The 23,066-nt window shown below is 47.9% G+C and overlaps 1 protein-coding gene across 1 annotated transcript in view; it reads left to right on the top strand.

Moving 5' to 3' along the window:
• Positions 1–23,066, top strand: part of LOC103083261 (protein HEG homolog 1-like) — a gene marked incomplete at its 3' end in the record, with an annotated part of 36,155 nt that overhangs the window by 11,137 nt on the left and 1,952 nt on the right. The window contains exons 5-12 of the mRNA XM_007447605.1: positions 3,006–3,281; positions 3,924–5,282; positions 7,189–7,305; positions 7,923–8,042; positions 12,588–12,691; positions 15,407–15,465; positions 15,713–15,873; positions 19,790–19,924. Of these exons, the coding sequence (XP_007447667.1) occupies positions 3,006–3,281; positions 3,924–5,282; positions 7,189–7,305; positions 7,923–8,042; positions 12,588–12,691; positions 15,407–15,465; positions 15,713–15,873; positions 19,790–19,924 (2,331 nt within the window). The remainder of the gene's footprint in view (positions 1–3,005; positions 3,282–3,923; positions 5,283–7,188; positions 7,306–7,922; positions 8,043–12,587; positions 12,692–15,406; positions 15,466–15,712; positions 15,874–19,789; positions 19,925–23,066) is intronic.

Raw genomic sequence — 23,066 nt, forward strand, 5'->3', positions numbered from 1 at the left:
TACCCCCATGCCTGCCGCAATCACACAGCTTCTGGAAGGTGAAAGTATCAGCTTCTCGTGAGTGGTTGTTCACCCCAGGTCTGGGCTTTCATGGAGGGAAATTCTCCTTTCCCCGCCTTTTAAACAGCTTTATTGAGATATAATTCACATTCTCTACAATTCACCCACTTAAAGTGTACAGTTAAGTGGGTTTCAGTATATTCACAAAGTTGGGCGACCATCACAACTATCTAATGCCAGAACATTTTCATCACCCCAGAAAAGCTCTGAGCTCATCAGCAGTCTCTCCCCATTCTCTGCTATTCCCAGCCTCTGACATCCACTAATTTACTTTTTGTCTCTATGGACTTGCCTCTTCTAGACATTTCTTATACATGGAATCACACAGTATGTGGCCTTTTGTATTTTTCACTCAGCATCATGTTTTCAAGGTTCATCCACATTGCAGCATGTCAGTGCTTTGTTCCTTTGTATAGCCAAATACTATTCCATCATATGAATGCACCACATTTTGTTTCTGCTTTTATCCATTATTGGATGGGTGGGTTGTTCCCACCTTCTGGCTATTATGAATAGTACTGTTGTGAACATTCAGGTACAAGTTTTTGTGTGCTCTTGGAATTGCCAGGTTATATGGTAGCTCTATTTCTGACCTTTGAGGAACTGCCAAACTGTTTTCCAGAGTGACTGCACCGTTTTATATTCCCACCAGCAAAGTACGAGGGTTCCAGTTTCTTAACACCTTTACCACCACTTGTTATTGTCCAGCTTTTTGGATTCTAGCCATCTTAGTGGGTGTGAAGTGGTGTCTCAAGTGGTGTTGGTTTGCAGTTTTCCCAGCTGACTAATGATGGTGAGCATCTTTTCTTGTGCTCATTGACCATTTGTATATCTTCTTTGGAAAAGTCTATTCAGATCTTTTGACGGCTTTTAAATTGGGTTATTTGTCTTTCTTTAATTGCACTGTAAGAGTTCTTTGTATATTCTGGATACTCGTCCTTTATCAGAGATACGATTTGCAGACGTTTTCTCCCATTCTGTGGGTTGTCTTTTCACTTCCTTGACGTTGGCATCTGTAGCACAAATTTTTTAATTGTGATGAAGTCCAGTCTATCAATTTGAGAAAACTTTTCCTTTGATGTTCCTTTTTAATAATGTTTTTGGAAAATATTTAAAAACAATTCTCAACAGCCTTATCAATGTAAATTGTATGCTGACTAAAGCAAAAATGCAGTAACTTATCATTTAAGCTTATAATAGGTTTGAATTCTTACCTCTCCACCACTCATAATAGCAGCTCTTTTCCCCCCTATGAGTACCCTAATTGATGAGGAAAATTAACATTTATCACTACTGATGTGACGTAGAAAAGCGTACGCTTTATCGTAAAGAATGCCACATGTATGGGTAGAGGCTATTTGTGCTCTTTTATGTCTGTGAATGGGAAACACGCTATCTGTCTCCTAAACACAAGGGATCCTTTCCGCCCTACCCCTGTGGCGCTCCGAATTTTTGCCATCCCAGACCAGGAGCTCATGTCCCATAGCCTTTCCCTCTTCCGTCTCTTCAGTACCCTGCACTCTGCATTCAGGGCGCAGTTGATTGGTGTGGAAAATGTGATCTCAGTGTGAGTGGACCTTGGGGTTCGGTTCTAAAGCACCAGATAAGGAACAGCCTCATTCCTAAAGCCACCTCGCTCTGGGTTAACATAATGCTTTCTCCCTTTTCCTCTGGTGAGCCCACAGCTGACCAATTCTGCCGTCCAGCTTTCAGAGTTCTTGGTTCGTTCCTTTTTCTGGGTTCAGATGCAGCCCCTCTGTTTCAGGGCATGACTTTCCCCTGTGTTAAGTCTGTCAGCCTGACAGTGTTGTTGGCCTGAGTCTTGCGTAACAGAGCCTCGACCATCATTGTCCATCCCAGCCCTGTCCTTTTTGCCAGGGAGATTGTGCTCGGGTACACTCAACTCTCCAGCCTCTCCTGGTGGACTTTCTGTAGGTCTCGTAAGTCCTGCTGCCTGGGTCAGATCACATCTGTGACTGGGTCCTGGCTTTCTCAGTGCTGCCCCAGGTCACTGTGTGTCCCTGTCCCCATTCCTGTCAGTTAATGCAAACCGATCATGAAGAGAACCGACACTCAGCTTTGTATCCATTTTCCACCAAGGTAGGTCCATGGGGTGTCAAGGGCTAGACTGGTCTGGGAATAAGAATAAGAATCAGAAAAGAGCCTGTTTGTCTCATTAGATCCGGATATGTACGCCAAGAAGAATTGGACCTCATTTCCATCATTTCTGAAAAGAAGGGTTTATTTGATAATATAATAATCTAAGATTCTTTAAGTTTGTAGCATAAAACATATGCCCAAGAAAGGAGGAAAAGGAACTTATTCATGTGTCACCTGTCCCTGTTCCGTCCCTACCAAGGAAATAAAACATATACATTAAAAAAAAAAACAAACACCAAGCCCACCCGTAACCTCCGACCACAATGCCGTTTCTCACTGATGTGCTAGGGTGAAGAACTACACTATAGAATGACAGACAGTATAAAACAACAGGCCCTGTGTCGGTCGTGTATCGCTGGTCCTACCAGGAGGTAAAAACCTTCCAGGTGATACTGGCCTCCCTCGCAGGTCTTGTCGGGTCTAAAGCCCCAGCAGGGTGGTTAGTCTTTTGCCCACTGTTCACCTCTCCCACTGCCACCACCAATTTCCCTGACATAAACACTATTTATTATAATGTATCACCGAGCAGAAATACCGTATCAATCCTGTTCACTAAGTAATAAACCTTCCCATAAATCCAAGCCACCTGAACAGCAACGCTGACCCCTGCACTGCTTCCTGAGGTTTCAGTCACTGGTGCCTTTGCAAGAACAGAACACATTCTGGGTTTTCACCTTGTCAGTTTCAAATAAAAACACTGAGAAAGCGTAGGGAAGCGTCTGGCTGACACAGCTCAGCTCTACCCGCCGGAGTGACCGGCCCTCCCCTTTTTGGCCCTCTCACAGCCACCGAAGACAGTCCTGAGATGGCCGTCAGTTCCGAAGTGGAGGAGGGAGCGCCCGCAGCCCGCGCTCACAGCCCGAGCACCTGGGCTACTTTCACCGGAGTCGGAGAGCGCACGCTGCGATCACTCACCAACGGCAGCACGACTCCTGGGGATGTGGAGCGCTCAGTGGCGACGCCCAGAGACGCGGAGCGCCCCACTCAGCTGGGGAACGTGACGGCGACCTGGGATGCCCACGCGGTCTCGGGTTCACTGGCAGCCTCGCGAGTGCTCGGAGGTGACGGAGGTGATGATGGGCAGCATCTCTTGCCGCGTTCCTTCGGCTCAGGTGTCAATTTGCTTGTGATCCTAGAGTGATCGAGTTCGCTGTCAACCCAGAAAGTGCCTTACCGGCTCCCCGAAGAGGACTTCCCAGGTTCCCCCACCTCCCCACTTGCCCCAGGCCTTTGCGGTGCTGTCTGCCAGGATGCTTGCAATAAAGAAACCTGGCCATGTTGTGGCTTAGGCCAGCCTCCTGGGAAAGAAATATCTCATTGTACAGAATGGAAAGTTGGGAGGGTTTCCTTTTTTCCATTTAGGCATAACAGTTGTTCTATTTGGGGTCTTAAGGGCTTTTCAGATACTAATTTGCTTTCATCAAAAAAGGCCTGTGGAAGGAATTTGGACCTGTTCCCTATTCTTCGGCCCCTGGCCCCGCTTCGCTTTCATGACCATTTCCCCTGCTGCCGCTGTGCTCCTCACAGGAGGGCAGGTCCGCTCACTGCAGACTCAAACCCTGCCTGCCTCCCCATACTGTCTCTATGCAGAGAAAGTGTGTCAGCCCCCAGGCGTTCGTGGGTGGGACACTGAAGGTCTGTCTCATAGTGCAGGTTCACAGATGTCTGTTTAGTTGACCTAACTTTGGTTTTCCCCTTTGCAGTCACTGGAATGAGCTACGACGCAGTGAGTGGCACACACCCTGAACACGGGACGTCCAGTGACTACACAGACCACACCTACGTTTCAGCTCCTTTCACCAAAGGGGAGCGGGCACTGCTGTCCATTGCAGACCACAGTTCATCCTTGGACGTAAGGGAGAGTTCCACCTCTTCTGTTAAGATCTCAAGCTCTTTGCAGTCAGACTCTTCTTCCTCTTCTCGGGCTCAGGCAGAGAGAAGCAACGTCTCCTCCCGCGATGGGGAATCCTCTCAGTCTTCCACTGACGCGCTCTTTCTGCGCACGGCCAGCCCTCCATCCCGCACACCCACCGTTAATATGCCGACCACTCTGGTTCTTCTGGACACCGATGCTGAATCCGCTGGCGATACACCATCGTCTTCTTCGTCAGGGCCCCCCTTGCCCCAGCCCTCAGTGTCACAGTCCTACCGGTTGTTCTCGTCAACCCTGCCGTCGACCAGGGCCTCCACTCACCTACTGCAGTCCGCCCCTGATGTGCCCACACCTTTGTCTTCCTCGCCACCACCCTCACTAGTATCCCTGACGGCATCTGCCCCTGTCTCGCCGTCTGTCTCACAGACAATCCTCCCACCTTCATCCTCTACCCTGGTCCTGCCCAAGGCAAGGGACACTCCTCTGACTTCAGCCTGGACGCCGATAATGGCATCATCCGTGGCAGTGCTCCCCAGCAGTCAAACGGCAGATCCTAAGAACCAGAGCAGCCCACACCTTGGGAAGCTCGTTACGGAATCAAAGCCACAGAGCCTGGAGACTCTGCCCGTGGAGGCCACGGAAACTGTAACAGTGAGGTCTCCTCTGGGGATCCCTTCGCCCCTGGCCTTAACAGAGTCCTCCACTGAGCAAACCCTTCCAGCCACGAGCACCAGCTTAGCCCAGACGTCTCCAGCTTTGGTAGCTACCACTCTCCAGACCTCTCATCCCCACGTGACCAGGCCCCAGCCCCCGTCAAGCACAGCATCTCTGACGGGTGGTCCTACAACAGTACAGACAGTGGCCGGAAAACAGCTCCCGCCAACCAGTCCTGAAATTCTAGTGGTACGCATCTCAACAGAAGGTGCCGTCACCACAGAAAGGAACCCAGTGAATAGAGATGCTGCCACCGGATCGATCCCCCTGACCAGTGCGCCCACATCAGCAAAAGAATGGACCACGGGGCTTGGCCCTACAGAAGAGCACAGCCTGGCTTCACATTTCCTCAGAACATCTCCTTCCCCCCAAAGCACACCTGTTTCTACAGCTAAGGTGTTGACATCTACATCGACCACCCTCACTGCTCAGAGCAGCACCCAGTCGTCCACGGCACTGTCATCTCCAGCCTCAGGTAGGACACAATCGCACGAGCACACTGAGGCTGCACGGGGCTCGGGGTGGCTGGTATCCGCCATAGGACAGTGTCTGCTTTGTGATCTCAAATGCTTTCTGTTGGAGCACTTAAATCAGAAAAGAATGTCACGGTGGCAGTCTTCTCACCCCTGAGTTTCAGAATTCTTCCCGGAGAAAGAGGAGAGGATGCCGTTGGCCATGTGTGGCATCAGTAGTAGTGCCACTGTAACTTGTAATGCCCCGTAATTGCAAGAGCTTTTCAAGCATGCCTTTAACTCTAGCAAAGCCAGAGTGGGGTAGTGAAGCAGGATTGAAGGGTGGAAAAATGGAGTCGAGAAGCTTTAGCTGGCCTGTCCGAGACACAGAGTGAGCAGGTGCCTTCTCCCAGATCAGAGCCACGAGCTTCTGAGTTAGTCAGCCAGCCCCCCAGTCACCGGGGAAACTTCTCTTGATCCAGGGGAGCCCAGGCTCCTTTGTCTCCCTAAGATTATGATGTCAGCGGATAAGTGCGGGTGGAGAGATGTGTTCAGTGAGAGGATGATGAACTAACCTTTCCCATAGTGACCGTGTGACATTGCCCTTGAGGTTATATATCTTTATATCCATATATATAATCCATATATATCCATATATATATAGAGATGTTGCTGGGACAAGGGAAATAAAGCCATCCACATGATTCTTTATCACTTAAGGAAAGGTAGAAGGAAGTAGGATGATACCTCCTTTGATGTCAGGGTCAGAATTTGCTGGATATTTAGCTTGTCCAGACTCAGGAAAGGAAAACTGCTGTTGGTGAAGGGGTGAAATGGGGACTGAAGGGAGGAGGGAAGAAGGGAAGGGAGTTAGAAGCAGAGTTCCAACCAGGCAGCCATCATCCAGCTCGTGGCTGGAGGGCCATGGACCCCACGCAGCCCCGCAGAGCCCTGATGCATCAGTGCTCCCTTCGTGCCAGTGGTCCGAGCCTTGCTGGGAAATGGAAGCTGGCTCCTTCTTCTGGCGAGTTTGGGATCCCTGCTTCAGGACTCACAGGCTTCATTTCCAGATGCCAAACATATTCCAATACCAGGTAGAACATAATTCACAAGTGTCCCTTAAAGCCAATTATAGCCATCGCAGTGATAACTATAGGTGAGTGTTAGGAACATTGGTACTGGCTGTTGCTATGTCTTTTGTGACAGAGTCCACGGCTGCAGTGTTTGTACGTATGGGTGCTCTGCTCATGCAGATATGAGCACAGGTAGATATTAAGTAGCAATGAGGAGCCGGGACACCATATTCAGGTTTAGCCCGTTTGTCTTCAGGGTTATTCTGGAGTAAGAACTCTTGACTTCTGCCTTCTCCTTCTCATTCTACCACTGACTTTTCTCCTTGGAGATGAGTTTTCTCCCTCTGTTATGAGCTTCTCTAAATGTGTGTCAGAAACCTTTATTAGGCAGTTATTGTATAACTGTAGCATGACAAGGCCAGTTATACAGACCCAAACAGAGAGTGTGGTCACTGCACCTGGGAGCTGGGAGTCCAAGAGTTCAGTGGAGCTTGTGCATTGCCAGGGCCTGGATGAATTAGACAGGCTCACGGTCACACCGCGTAAAGAGAGGGTGTCGTAGTGTTCACCTGCAGGCATCATTCTGAAGGATGGCACATTATGTGGAGGCCCAGTTACAGTGCGAGACCTTTAGAAAAGAGAAAACTTGGAGCAGGGAGGATGGTTGATCAGGCAGTCCCAATACATCTCCTCTGCACCTCTGGGAACCCATTCTATTGCATAGTGTGGCCTTTCAGGGCAAGTACACAGAAATAAGCAAGAATCAAATATTAGCTGGGAGAATTAAATATTTACCTAACCCTGCCCTTACCTTTCCTGTGTGATTAACTGCATTATATCTGAAATGTGTTTGCAGTTAACAGCTGTGCCGCTAACCCTTGTCTTCATGATGGGAAATGCGTTGTGGACCCCACCAGCCGTGGGTACCAGTGTGTGTGCTCACCTTCCTGGCAAGGAGATGACTGCAACGTGGGTAAGAGGAAAAGTCATCTGCAGTGGTCTACAATACAGTATCACATTGAGATAGGCAGTAAACTCCCTTTTCCTCCAAAACATAGGGGAGTGAGATTTTAAAATTCATACCCTGCTTACTTGAGAATTAGCATGCTTATGTGTTGTCTGCAGAGCAACGTTGGACAATGACATTGATGATCTGGCTCCCTTATGCGGGCTCCCTACATCCCTGCCACGCTGGACCACCCACCACTCCCTGAAAACCCCTACACTTTCCTGCTCCTGACCTTCACTGTGCTGGTGCCCCAGCCTAGAATCCCCCTACCCACATCTGCTGATTAAAATTCTTCCAGTCTTAGGCCAGATGTTATTTGAAATAGTCCTTAATTCTCCCTTCCATCAAAATCATTACTTTCTCTTTACTTTCAAATCCTGCCTTATATTTAGTTAGTTGTACTCATGGCTGCCCCCACCCTCAGTAGACTGGTAGCTCCTTGAGAACAAGGGTAATGCCTACTCGTTTCCAGGCCCCATCACACCCAGTGCCATTTGGCCCTTAGAAGTGCCCCTTGTACTGGATTATGATTGTGCTGCCTGCTGCAGGTTCACTGTGACCTTGTGTTCCCTTCTCTGCAGATGTGAATGAGTGCCTCTCAAACCCCTGCCCACCCCTGGCCGTGTGCAACAATACTCAGGGATCCTTCACCTGCAGATGCCCAGTGGGGTACCAGCTGGAAAAAGGGATATGCAATTTGGGTAAGAGAGTTTGTCTGTCTTGGAATTTTCTCTGCACCACAATGTATTTTGCAAAATAACATTTATTGTTTTTCTCCCTAATCAAAATCAATATTTGCCCAAGGAATAAATTTAAGGAATATAGAAGGGAGTGGAAGACACTGCCTGTTATTCCACCACTCAGAGATGTAGCACCTTATTTGCAGTCTTTTTTAGTGTGTATTATATTTTGATATAGTTGAAGTCATATGGTATTTGTACAAACTTTATACCTTAAACATTTTTCCATGTTATTAAAACTATTATACAAACTTTGTAATGACTGCATAAATATGCCATCATTTGTGCATAACACTATTTGCTTAACCATTCCACCCTATGGTTAGGGGGAAAAAAAATTAAAAGAATATTCTAACCAAAGAGTTAAAAAAAGAATTTAGGGAGAGAAAAAAGAGAATAAAACCCTGATTATCCTACCACATTCACACATTCTTTTCATTTTTAAAATTGATCTTCGTGGGCTTCGCTGGTGGCGCAGTCGTTAAGAATCCACCTGCCAGTGCAGGGGACGGGGGTTCGAGCCCTGGGCCAGGAAGATCCCACAGGCCACGGAGCAACTAAGCCCGTGCGCTACAACTACTTAGCCTGCCCTCTAGAGCCCACGAGCCACAACTACTGAAGCCCGCGTGCCTAGAGCCCGTGCTCTGCAATAAGAGAAGCCACCGCAATGAGAAGCCTGTGCACAGCAATGAAGACCCAACTCAGCCAAAAATAAATAAATATTAAAAAAAAGATCTTCATGTTCTTGTCCACAGACAAGATACAGTTTTTACAAAGCTACTGCCATAATTGTATCATACAATTTGTCACATTTTGATCCCGAATTTAATATTTTATGAAGCTGGTTGGGTTTAGATATAATCTCCATTTTACAGGTTAAAAAGCAAACAACCCAAATGAAAACTAAGGCCTTGACAAAGTACTAAATGGCCCAGCTTGTACAACCGCTTGATGAGACGCCAGGTTTGCAGCCCACAGTCCTTCCATCACACAGTGCTGTGTTCGTTCTGGGAGCTTTCTTGCACACAGGCTGTGTAATCTGTGTTAGAGCGCCGAGATCAATGAAGAACTTTGAAGAAATTACAAGTGAGGAATATAGAGTTATCTAAGCTGGATAGGGAGCTGGTGGATACAGTGACTCAACTTGGAATCACCTTATATTGCCCAGTGTCATAACACAGAGAAAGTGCTCAGTAAATGTGTTTTTGAGAGAGCAAATGTCTGTGTCCTTTGAAAGTGTTCTTTGCATGACTTGCATTGCCCATAGGCTGAGGGGAATAATCAGAGTTTTTAAGAAGGTCGTGTCAAATGACAAAACTAAAACAATTTGGTAATGAGTTTGATGTCCTTTACTCAAGGGAAAGCAGTCCATGGACTGGGGAAGTGCAGGGTCTCTCTCACAAGCAGTGGAAGGAACATTCTTTCTGAGCCACTTTGGGCAAGAGTGAGTTTTACAGCACGTAGGAGCAGCAACGCGGACACAGGGCATGATTGGCTGGGGTTGCATATCTGACCTTATTTAGAAAGATCAAGGAACGAGGAAATAAGTTTAGAGCCCAGAGTTGGCTTCGCTGTTGGGGATTGGCTGACTGATATGCTGCATTACTGGTCAAGGGGAGCGTTTACAGGAACTCTAAAGTGTGACTTGCTGACGTGGCACCCCAGGCAGGTGCAGCTCCATCTTGGGGCTAGAAATGTATTTCAATAGTTGGTACCCTACTAAAATAATGGTAGAATTTAGAAAATTGTTTAAAATACAAGGATCAAGTCAAAGCGTTATTATTATTATTATTATTATTTTTTTTTTTTTTGCGGTACGTGGGCCTCTCACTGCTGTGGCCTCTCCCGCCGCGGAGCACAGGCTCCGGACGCGCAGGCCCAGCAGCCACGGCTCACAGGCCCAGCCGCTCCGCGGCACGTGGGATCCTCCCGGACCGGGGCGCGAACCCGTGTCCCCCCAATCAGCAGACGGACTCCCAACCACTGCGCCACCAGGGAAGCCCCAAAGCGTTATTTTTAAGGAAGAAACATCTGGGAATATAGACATCACTCAAAGTCGAGAAGTCCTCGTATTCTAATAGATTATTTGCAGTTGGGGCGCCTATTCCATTTAGCTACACCCTGTAAGAAATCAGCAAGGAGTTTTCAGCTTAAGAATGGAGATGATGGAAATGACTTTATCTTGAAACAGTATGGAAAGTACACTTGCCAGGGACTCAAATGCCAGGCTTCCAGCTCCAGGTCCAGCACCTACAGCACGCTGACCCCTGCACCTCAATTTCCTCATCTGTAAAATCAGATTACCACCTGCTCTGCTTCCCACTCAGGGTTATTATGAAGATCAAATAAATAATATATTTGAGCAAGCTTGGAAAATGGCAGGGGTCTCCAGATGGGAGGTATCCTTTGACATTAGTCTTCTAATCTCTTGGACCAGAGCTGAAAGCAATGAAAATGATAAACTACTTTGAATATAAAGCAATAATTTTGGATCTGTAAAAAATCATTTAGATAACCTGTGTAAATCAACAGTTAAAAATCGCCCTAAAGCCAGATTATTTAACTGCAGCGTGAAGATGGGAATGCATCTGGGAGAGGGCAGGGCTGGGGGGGACACTGCGGTGCCTAATTCGTATTCACACAGATGCAGAGGCCACATTTACTGTCCTGGCTCAGAAGAGATCTGTGTACCTGATGGTTATGTATGTTTCTGCACAGAGTCTGGGCACAGACCTAGACCTGTGAGATGGGAGGGTGAAGGGGTGGGGTGACTGTTCTGCAAGCCTGTGTGTGGAGGGTCCCACAGGCACCATGCATCAGGAGGAGAGCCACTTATTGTGTTAACAATCATCTTTCCTTTTCAAGTCATTTAGCTTCATTGTTCATAAACATCAGAGGAATATGCAAATTAGAGCATGCTGAAGCTCTTTCATTTGGCCAGGAATGTTTTCAAAGAGCTCCCTGCTTCTCAGAAAGAGTCCTAAGCAGCTGGCTTCACTGAACTCTAGAACAAGCAAAAAGATGTTAAATAAGGATTAAGGGCTTTAGACAGTAAGTATAAGATGTTAAATGTTTTCCCTGGCTCATTTGTGGGCCTTTTTCTTAATTCAGCAGGCAAGCTTTCTATGAAAGAGCAGCTTCATGTGTTTCTGTGTTTGGGTTTATTTATATTTTTTTCTTGTCCAGAGGGAAAGATAAGAATGTAATCTAAAGGAAGATAAGAGCCAGATAGAAAGCAGGCTGTCCTAATTTTTTTTCTTTTTTTTTTTTTTTTTTGGTACGCGGGCCTCTCACTGTTGTGGCCTCTCCCGTTGCGGAGCGCAGGCTCCGGACGCACAGGCTTAGCGGCCATGGCTCACGGGCCCAGCCGCTCCGCGGTATGTGGGATCTGTCCGGACCGGGACACGAACCCGTGTCCCCTGCATCAGCAGTCGGACTCTCAACCACTGTGCCACCAGGGAAGCCCTGTCCTAATTTTTGATTGCCTGCCCATTTGTAAGTTCTATCACCCTCAGGCCCAATCAGCACAAATTGATGTTAACTAGAATTTTATTTTATGAGTGAAATGGGCCTTGAAAATGGGGCTATTTTCTTTCATGTCTGAACCCAACAGTATCTTGAATATGGGTTGTTTTCATTATATGGCTTGTAGTCATGGAGTCTGGCAGCCCCCTGAGTGGAGTCCTGCTACAGATGTTTGACACCTTTCTCTGTAGCCACTTGGTTGTCCTTAGACTATGAGATTCCTCAGGGGGCTAGGGGTTTAGGGGGAAAGAAGAATTTGGAAGATGGACACACGTGACGTTAAATGTTAATTTTGGCCCTTGGGAGCTGGGTGATCTTGGGAAGTAACCTGGCTTCTGGAAGCCTCTTTTATCAATGATAGAACAGGCAGTTCCTCTGAGCAAGAGGAATGGGGAATGGATGGAGGTGACTCTCATGAGAAGAGGAAACCAGAGCACGCCCTTGAAGTGGAGGGCTGACTAACTTGGTAAAACACCTAGAGAGAAAGAGCTTTCCTCCATCCGAAGCTTTATAGGGGCCCACAAGCGTTTGTCTTTCCAGCCCCACGTCTCCCTCCCCTCTTCCTGGAAGTGTGTTCTTTAGACCAGCTCATCTCCCTTCTCTGTTACAGCTTCATTGAGCATCTAAGATGTGGGAGGCCACTGGAGAGACGAGGAAAGCTCACTCTCTCAGAGCCTTCACACATATGCAAAAGGCTCTTTGGAGCCTCTCACCCAAAGGTCTGCTCAGACTGAGTCTTCAGCTCAGCTCAGTAGGGGCTCAGTAGGGGCTGAGTAGGGGCTGAGTAGGGGCTCAGTAGGGGCTCAGTAGGGGCTAGAGGAGCCCCGAAGAGGGAGGAGTGGTCTCCACCCTCCAGGGGAAAGAAATGCACAGAGAGCATCCTGGGAGGTGGAGGAAAGTTGAGTGCCTTGAGATTTACAGACACTCAGCCATGTGTAGGTGGACCTTGTGAGGTCTAACAGGTTATGTTTTCATTTTCAGTTAGAACCTTCGTGACAGAGTTTAAATTGAAGAAAATATTTCTTAATACCACCGTGGAAAAACATTCAGACCTCCGTGAAGTTGAAAATGAGATCACCAAAACGGTAGGTTTCCCAAAAGGCATCTTCCTGCTAGCCCTTTGTTTTCTAGAACAGATTTTATTCAGAATCGGGAACATCCTGGGGATCAGCTGTATCTCCTGGGCTGTTCATTTCTATTATATTTGGAAGGTGAACTTTAGGGTAAAATTAAAGGCCTCTCGGAAGTAGAAGGGAGGTGTTGAGAACCAGTGATGCCTGTGGAAGCATTTCTGCTAATGTGTCTTCCCATATGCAGCCTTTACCGGTGCCTTGGCATTTCTTTTCCATGTTCAGACTCATAGTTACAGACATTTAGGTGACATGCACCAATAAGAACTGTTGGTGAAGCGGAAAGACCCAGAAAATCCTACTGTCCCATCTGCTGTTGACATGCTGTGTGATTTTTCTGTCTGTGTTTTGGAACCTGGAGAGAATGATGCTTTTTTCTCAAGGGAATGCCAAAGGTGGAGCAGTTTATCCTATTATCCAGGGTTGAGAATTCACTGAGTAGATTATCTAGGGGCCTTTGATTCTTCTTCTTTCCCTCCTTGCCTGCTTTTTGTCAGGAAAAAGACAAGAAAGAAAAAAAGAAAAATGGAGAGGAGAGAAGAAGAGATGGAAGTGAAGCTCAGATAGTAAATTTTGCCTCTCAGCTGCTACCGTAGTCTAAGATTTGGTGTTCAGAAAATTGAAATTTGCCATTGAAATAAGTTTTAGAGATTGATTTCTGATTTTAATTTTACTCGTTCTTTATGGGTAAGAGTATATTAGCCAAAACCTATAGGATTTTATGGGACCATGGGTTTTATTTGTGTAAAATGTAGATTCCAATTCCATTTCTGTATCTACTGAGCATCTACTCGGTGACAGGCACTTTACCAGATGCGTCACTCCTATAAGAGGTATTGCCAACACTTTTACAGAGGGAAAACTGGCAGGCTCTGGAAGTTAGTGACGTTGCCTGAGTTTACACAGAGCAGGTGCAAAGTTAGAGACCACTCTCACTTCTGACACCAGTTGCGAGTTTGGGGGTCCCCAAGAAACACTCAGTTTTGATAATGCACTAGAAGGACTCACAGATCTCACTGAAAGCTGTTATACTTGTGGTTACGGTTTATTACAGTGAAAAGATCCAGGTTACAGTCAGCTAAGGGAAGAGATGCATGGGGCAGAGTCCAGGAGGCATTCAAATTCAGTGCTTCCAGTCGTCGTCTCCCCATGGGGTCATGGACAGGGTTAACTCCTCTCAACAATGATGTGTACAATATTCATAGAGTATCACCAACCAGGGAGACTCACCTGAGCCACTGTGTCTAGAGCCAAAACACAGATAGTCAACTGCCCATATGGCTGACCTCAGTCTGCAGCCCCTCTGGAGAGGTAACCCTTTGGGTTACCCTTTGTAACCCCAAACCCCACCATAAATCACGCTGTTAGATTATCTGGAGCAGCCCAGGGTCTCCAGGTAAACAAAGGCAGGACATTCCAAAGGCTTAGAAATTACCTCCCAGGAGCCAAGGGCCAGACCTCTCTTTGCGTAAGGTCAAATTCTTTACTATATGACGGGGTTTTACGTCTACTCACCCTATACCTGGTGTTATTGGCACTGCACCACAGCTGCCTCTTAGTTCCGTTGTAGGTCAATATTTCCTTCTAAGATAGTACAGGGGCTGAGAAACTCGTGCAGAGGTACAGTCCTTCCCATTACACGGTGCTCAGTGACTTATCCGATTTGCTCATTTTTACCCAGTATCAACATATAATTTATTAGTGATGTGACATCCCCACCCCCAAGAAACAGTGAAGATTTGGCTATGACTCAAGTAGTCTTTCCCAAGGTGCCGTTCTGTTCTGAAATGTGCTATTTCTGTGTTTTCCTGGGGAAAAAAGTTTAAGTAATAATATTAATAAATCATTACCTTGTGAATATAAAGCAATGTCATACAAAGCCAAAACAGGGTTTGATAGCATCCCGTGTTTGAATCCATCTTGTGAAGGGTGAGATGTGTCTGACCCACAGGCTTTGAAGACAGGTGGGTTGCATTGGTCAAGGTATTGAGACCCTCTGCTGCATAAAAGGAATCCCCAGCCCCTACTGTGGGGGTGGGGGAGTGGAGAAGCAGGCATGGTCCTTCATGCCCCACAGGGATTTTCTGCTCTTTCCGAGAGCACAAGGCAAACACAGGGAGAGTCGCTCTTAATTTGCTCTCAACAAAAGGGCTCTTGACCCATGTAATGTAATTTCCTATGGAGAGCCTTATTGAAGAGGACCTATCTGTGAGTTCGGTCAACTCATTGTAGATTATGAGGGGTCTGTGTCAGGCCTGCCAGACCTGGGGTAGCTGAAAGGAACCCAGCCTTTTCAGTGAGGCTTGTTCACTATGCAAAGTCCAAATAAACAGTTGCCTCTGAGGTTTTTGAAACCCTGGGTCTTAGAAGAGATCTGCTCCTTTGAAGATGTTTTGCATCCAAGGGTGCTGTTCTGAACATCATTTCCTGCCAAGATTTTCCCCACTGATTTACTATCTGCCTCTCTCCCTTTGTACTCATGGAACAACAGAATAAGAGCAGAAAGGCATTTAAGAAAGGGACAAAAAAGACACCACTCCTGCGTAAGGCTGCCTACTGACAACTTGATGGCTGGAAAACGCCTATTTGATCCTGAAAATAGGAAATTCGTTCCAGGTTTAAGGCTTTTGTCTGACTCACAGTTAACGATAAACCTGTTCTTCCTTTCAGTTAAATGTGTGTTTTTCAACATTACCTGGTTATACCCGATCCACAGTTCATGCTTCTAGGTAAGTAACAGGATTATATTAGTTTGTGAGCCAGTCTACAGAAAGGGGAGGATGTTCTAACATGGGTTATGGCAACAAAACTGGGCCTTGTTTTGATTGGGCCATAGGGTGATCCAGGGCCAAGGTCACTGGAACTTCATGCTCTCCCAGGCCATCACTGGAGAATGGGGAGGACACTCATTTTCCAAAAGCCCTGGGGCCCACATGTCATTTTAGGACAATTAAAACCTACATATTTTGCCTGTAGGGAGCCCAGTGCGGTGGTGATGTCACTGCAAACCACCTTTTCCCTCGCCTCCAACGTGACGCTGTTCGACCTGGCCGATGGGATGCAGAAATGTGTCAACTCCTGCAGGGCCTCTGCTGAGGTCTGCCAGCTCTTGGGTTCTCAGAGGCGGATCTTTAGAGGTAAGAGGCCCTCTGGGAGGACCCCACCCATTCAGTTAGGCACAGACTGAGGGTAGACGTGTAAGGCATTCAGGGCTCAGGTCCAAGAAACTTGTCACAGAGCAAGCCTGTCTTTGAAATGGGCGTTAAGCACAAGGCCTTTGTGTGTGTGCATCTTTGTGTACACATGCACAGACACACACACACACACACACACACACACACTTGTGTACACATGCACAGACACACACACACACACACACACACACACACACACACACACACACACTCTCCTGTACACCCAGCCTTGAAGGCCCCCAGTCCTTGGCATACTGTTTCTATTTTTTCTATCCAGCATTAGTATTGGAAGGGATGTAGGAGCTGATGTAATGGAGCAAAAACCACTCTTCTTTCCCTTGAAAGGTTCCTCCTCTCTCTGGGGAGATAGAAATGCTTGTCAATGACTCCAGACCTTCATCTTGACACACCATTAGGTTAAAAAAAAAAGCATGTACAGAATCACCCGTCTTTCTGTGTATTTGTTTGCAAATTCTACTCGCACAGAAATAAGACTAGAAGATTAGAGGCCAAACTGCTCACCGTCCATGATTTCCCTTTTCTTGTGCTTTATCTGTTGGTGTTGAAAGCTTCCACAGTGCATCTGATGTGAAGCAGCTGAAGAAAGGGATTAGAAACAAGTTTGGAAGGCAAATTCGGGTCTTGGAGGGGAGGTTTTGCCTCTGGGATGGGAAAACTCTGCTGGAATCAAAAGTGCTTCCTCATGCAGGGGGCCCTGCCCCTGCTGTGTCTCATAAGTGGTCAGAGCTGGCTCTGGTTCGCTCATTTTACTACACATAGGACTGGTGAGGGATGCAGAGTCGGAGGGAAGCTCCCCATCTGGTGCCCAGATGCCAGACTAAGTTGTAGGTAGCAGGTTTGGTGCTCTGCCTGCTGGAGATCCAGGACGTTCCCGATGAGCCAGAGCTTTGTAAGAGCAGGTCTGGAGAGCCCTCCTTATGGACTGTGCATTACAGAGCTGGCAGTTAACCTTTTGCTCAGGGATAAATGCTAGAGCTTTGCCCATTTAAGGGCTATTCACTTGAAAAAAAAAAAAAGAGAGAGAGAGAGAGCTAAGCATTCTGGAGTTGAAGTTGCCATCATTTAGCTTCATTGGGGAATTGGTTAAAAAGTTCCTGCCCCATCACACTGTACTCTGCTTTGATTTTAGTTTCTTTCTCTTGCCAGTGATTTAAAGGTTCCAATTTTTCCTCCCCAGAAAGTAGGAAGGGGACCTTGCAGTTCACTAAACACGTGTGGAATACATGCTACGTGGTCAGCATTATAGTAGGTTACTTTTTTGTCCTTGGTAAACGTATTTCATGTTTTGCAAATCAAGTGGCAAGATATTTGGATTTGTAAGGGCCATGCCCGTGGCAGCCCTGCCCACTCTCTGACCCCCATTCTTCTAACTGCTCAGATGTAGCTTACGGGAAAGCTCCTGGCTTCCTTGCCAAGGTCCCTTTTTTTTTTTGAAGACTTTTTTCTAGAGCAGAGTTAGGTTCACAGCAAAATTAAGAGGCAGGTACAGAGATTTCCTACAGACCTCCTGCCTCCACGTGTACTGGTGCCCATTCTTTGCCTCTGCTTTCCAAGCCCCTGAGAACAAATACGGCCATGCATCTTGGCTGAAAACAGCCTCACCTCTCTGTTTTCCCTCCCAGGGCTTCTCCAGGTTTTGCCAGCACACTGCTTGGTCTCTCACTCACCTCTCTTGAGTGCTAGAGAGGTGGGCTGGACAAGGGGGAGCTGTTAGCTTCTGACATCTGGGTGTTCCCAACACGTGGGAGGCACCGGGCCACTCCAGCTGCTGCCCTTGCAAGGGCAGTTTCTTCCCCTTCAATTCACAAAACATCTACTTCCTCGCCTTTCAAAGAGCTGTAGCTCTCATCTCTCCAGAGGTTTAGAGTCCTTGGAAATCCCCCAGGGAGCGTCCCAGCCTTAGATTCACATAAATTCTCATTGTCTGTTTGGCGGATGTTATGCCCAGGAAGGAGCATGGGAATTGTAGATGCAGAAAAATCACATGACCAGGCTTAAAACGAAAACGGCATTATACGTGCTTCCATTGGATGGACTGATGACAATGTTCTTTAAGAATTTTTGAGGATAGCAACCCCTCCATTGCAAAGGCGGGGCCAGCTTTCCCTGCCTTCAAGTGAATCTGCTTCTGTGCGGGGAAGAGTTGCTTCAGCAGGGCGAGCAGTATTTGCCAGCAGGTGGGATTCGTGGGCAGGGTGGAGGGAAAACGTGACACTGGCTTCCAGAAAATATCTAATCAGGCCAGGCAACTCAGGCTGGCTGCTGCACCGACTAGTACCAGCCTGGACGGCCTTCTGTGCTGGAGATATTTCTTTATATTAAGGCTTTAGATGAGAGATTGTGGCCGTTTAGTGCCCCTCTGTGCCAACTTCACCGTGTTTGCCTGGTGAGATTTTCCATTTTTCATTTTTCTCCCTTAAATACAGACCTTTCACAATAAACAAAGGAAATTGTATCACACACACCAATAGGTTCTGATTTAGCATGCCAGCTTCCACTGATAAAGGCAGGAAATTCAGCTGTGAGAGCTGAAGTTGTGTCCTAAACTAACCTCCTGTGACCAAGCCACCCCCTGGCCCCGAGCTCTCGAGACTCAGACAAGGAGGCAGATGCCGGGGTCCCTGTCACCAGGACCTGCCTGGGGTGGGGTGGGGGTATAGCTGTGCTGTGTTAAGAGCTGGCACCTGGTTTCTGAATCGGTTGGTGTTTTCCTTAAGGTGGGAGAAGGGAACCCACACCTCACTTCCCAGGGTACACGTGGCCCTTCCTCGGCTGTCTCCTCACGCAGACCTTTTGCTCACGCCCGCCAAAAACAGCGGCGTAGGTCAGTCTCACCCTGTACATAGTGTAAATAAGTTACTGTCCACTATCCAAGTGATTTCATATTTTTGTTCTATTGTCCGTATACCCCAGTTACTTATGTTTTTTTTGTTAGACCTACCTTAGATGGTAAAAAGCACCCTCGTTGTGTCCACTGTATACAGCCTCAGAGAGGGCCTGCTGTGTACAAACTCAGAGAGGGCGTGCTGTATACAACCCGAGAGAGGGTTCACTGTTCACAACTTCAGAGAGGGTCTGCTGTACATAACCTCAAAGAGAGCCCACTGTATACAAACTCGGAGAGGGCCTGCTGTATGCAACCCGAGAGAGGGCTCACTGTGTACAACCTCAGGGCCACATGCCCAACAGTGAATGCTTTCGGATAATAATGAAAGAGTTCTTTGTCATCCATGAAATGAGCATGGCCCACATGGCCAGGTGCTGACGACCCAGAGCCAAGCGAGCCCCAGGTGGGCGTCAGTATAGTGGGCAGGCGGACAGTGACAGAACGCATACAGCCCGGCTTACCTTCCACACGTCTCCTCGGAATCAGTCTGCAAGGCAGCAGGCTACCCGCCACAGCAGGCGCTGCGTCCCTTTAGGCCAGACAGACACAGAGCCGGGACGCACCTCAGCCAAGGCAGGCCTTCTTCCTAAGAGAGCGGGTCACGCTTTCCGGGTTTGTGCCGATCCTCCCCTGCAGCCCTAGAGCGTGAAGGTGCAGAGGATCCCACCCGTCGAGGGTTGTGTTCGCAGGGGACGCTGGAGTTGGCGACGGCACCCCGTTTCTTCTGGGTTTGTTTTCTGCCCCGTGAACTTTTACTAACAGACCCGGGGGCCGACTCGGGGGAGGAGCGGCAGAAGGCAGTGCAGAAGTGCCCACTGAGAGGAGCGGCGCACCACGCAGGCTCTTTTGGAAACTGTTCTCCGAGCCTCTTGAAAGAGGAAGTTCACGCATCTTTATGTTCGACGTGGAGGAGGTTTTGTTCTGTTTCACTGTCTTGTTTTTCCATTCTAGCGGGCAGCTTGTGCAAGCGGAAGACTCCAGAATGTGACAAGGAGACCTCCATCTGCACCGATCTGGACGGGGTCGCGCTGTGCCAGTGCAAGTCTGGCTACTTCCAGTTCAACAAGATGGACCACTCCTGCCGAGGTACCGGCCGCTCTGGGGTTCTATGGCCCAGGGGGTGGGGAAGGTGCTTTTCTCTGCCTGGGGCAGTCTCTCTGCTCTAGGGGTGACTGTTCTAATCTGGGGGTAACCGGTTCTAGTTATTTGGCTTCCAGCAGAGTTGAATACGTTATCTCCCTGGAATAATAGCATTATCTCTGGCTGGTGCACACTGGTCTGGCTAACCAGATTCAAAGGAAAAGAAAAGAGAATGGAATGCCTGGGGTGGCCAGGCCTTTTTTTTTTTTTTTTTTTTTCCTAATTAGAGGAAATTAGAAAAATTACTGTTTTAATTCCCAAAGCTTTATTCTATTGTCTGCTAATCTTTTAAAATGAAAATACCAGCACGGAAGCAGGGCTGTACCTTTTAGTGGTAGCTGGCAGCCCGGGAGACCTGAGTCAGAGCCCCACTCTGCCTGCCCGTCCTGTATCATCTCGGGCAAGTCACTTTGCTTCGCTGGGCTTGAGTTTCCTCTTCTGTGAAATGGGTGCAGTGATACTGCATTGGATATTCTAAGAATTAAAGAGGGCAGTGGTTATAGAGGTACTTGGTAAGCCATCAGCCTTTGCCCTTGTATTTTACCCAGGTTGTTGTTGGACCAATGAGTTCTGGTTTTAAGGGTTTCAAGGCAGAAACCTAATTCTGCTAATCTCTTAGGTGAGGATTAACTTCATCCAGTGTGAGACGAAGGCTGGTCGGTGAGTGCAGTGCAAGAATACTGCTTTAAAATAAAATGAATTCAAGTCCAGAGCGCTGGGTACCCTGACTTACGAAACCCTGCTGCAATTCGTGATCACAGGAAAACTAGCAACATAAAGGCATCATGTAGCCTTAGGCCTCGCATCACATGAGAACGTGTATGGCCCAGTTTTCCTGCTCAGTCAATGCCTGCTGGTGACAGATGTACTGGAATCTGAGTAAAAATGGCATCCTGGGGAAAGGTGACGTGCCACTTATTTCTGTCAGGACTTCCCATTAGAGGAGAGGATAAAAATACATTTCAGGGCAGTGCTCTCATCCTGCGCTTCAGACCCTCTGACTTAGGTGCTTTGAAAGTACACCTCCTCAGCTCTGCACACAGGCCCTGGGTGGGGTTTGAAGAGGGGGCCCAACTCTGTGGGGCAACAGGCCTGATTCTGAAGCTCACAGCGCTTCTCAGTGCCCTGTCAGTCTGCCGCTTTGATACAGAGGTGACGCTTCTTAGTTCCATCTTATCTGGTTTCATGCAAAGTGCTCCTGGCCCGTCTTAGAAACTGGGGCACTGAGCCCACTTCATGTGTGAAGGTAACGTCCTTCACACATGAAGTGCGCTCACGTCCCTGTGTGCTGGAGGCCCTGTGGCTACGTGGGGCAGTCGTTTCTGTACGCAGTGCCTCTGCAATTTCAGGTGGCCTCAAGAGCAGCCCTGCCACCTTTGCTTCTGGCTGGCATGAGTCATTTCCCTCTCTTTCCAAGTCAGTAGTTCTATAATTGTGTCGCTTACAGACTAGCATTAGCAATAGCAGAGCTGTCAAAGATTTACCAGCTGCAGTGACACAGGCACCGGAAACCTTATGTCTATCAAGTAACGACCGGAGAATCGGCATAAGAAAACCGTGGTTAGCTTTTGGGCTTGTGGCCGAGGCCCTATGCAGCCCGGTTTCTGCAGTATCCTGTTGGTTAGATTTTCACCCATGGCCATCGGAGCTCCATGAATGGATCCCGGAGCTCCTTGGGCCACAGCCCGGTCAGCTGGGTTCTGAGGGGTTACAGTGACATCTTCTGGCCATTGGTGCTGGAGCACGGGGGTAGTTAAAAGAAGTACCCTCTCGGACACCTCAAATCCGGGGTCAGTCCCTGGTGTAAACCGAGGATAAAGGCATGTGGGTGTGTGTTTTCTAAATCTCTGCAATTAACAGTTGTACATTAGCAACTGCATATTGTTCTTCATCGTATGCACACACACAACTTCTCAGTGTCTCACATAAAATGTCTTTACCAGACTTTCAAAGCATCATGTAAAATTAAAGTAGGTGTCCTTCCTGTAGATGTCTTAGCTTCCTTCCATCATGCAGATATCCTGATGAATTCCAGCCACCTGTTTGCAGGTCTCTTTCTCTGACTAGACTGCAGATACCTTGGGTGCCTGTCTCTAGAATATGCTTGCACATTATGGGGTTCCATCAATGTCTGTTGAATGAACAGTTGAATGATAGGGCAGCATATATGATAGGACAAGACTGGCAGGTCTTGATTTGGTTTCCTGCAAGGGAACAAAAGAGCCCTGAAGGCTCCACCATGTACTTCTGGCCTTTTATTTAAAAGTCCAGAAGGGTCAAATTTGCTTGTGTTCCATATCAATAGGGGAAGCCCACTTTGGGTGTATATGCTGGCTGTTGCCACATTCATTTCATCTTCAGCGTTCTGTGGGTCAGGGTCCCTCTAGGGCATGGAGATGCGGAGCTGGATCCTAAGGCGCACTGGAGTGCCTTATGACAAGGTTTCCCTCCAAGAGCCCCTAGAGCAGCACCAGGCCCACAGTAGCACTCAGTCTTTGATGAATGACTGAATGAGCCCATCTGAAATAAGGAAATATCATTACACCAGGGAGCCAGGCCACTTCTGAAGCTAAGTGAAAACAGCCCAGCCCATCAGCTCATAGGCAGGACAACAGATGGACCTTACATCTGGCTGGATGACAGCCACAGGGTGGAAAGCTCCCACCCAGCAGATGAGGGTTGGGTGGGTAGATTTGCTGTAAAAATATTTCCAGGAAGAAGTGTTCAGAATAGAACAGACTAGTGTGACATCAGCCTGCCTCAGTGCTGAGACGGGCGGGGAAGAGTCACTGGGATGCCAGCAGTCCCTGTGTAGCTGCCCTGCAGACAGAGCCATGGGTCATCCAGGGGCAGCTTCCCCTGCTCCCACGACCCGGCCATAGCACAAGGACTGCCAGGGCATGGTGCTTTCCACGCCGGGGAGACAGGAGGTCTCAGCTTGTTCCTTAGAGAAGGCCCCAGCTGAGTAAGGCCAGCTCAGAGAACTCAAAGGTATCAAAGATTTGGGAGAGGGGCCTCATTTCTCTTCCCTGAAGTGGGATATGATTATGCTCTACCTTGTTGCAAAAAAGACTTGAAGTACCTAATG

Source organism: Lipotes vexillifer, unplaced genomic scaffold (assembly GCF_000442215.2).
Source record: "Lipotes vexillifer unplaced genomic scaffold, Lipotes_vexillifer_v1.1 scaffold823, whole genome shotgun sequence".
NCBI lineage: Eukaryota > Metazoa > Chordata > Mammalia > Artiodactyla > Lipotidae > Lipotes > Lipotes vexillifer.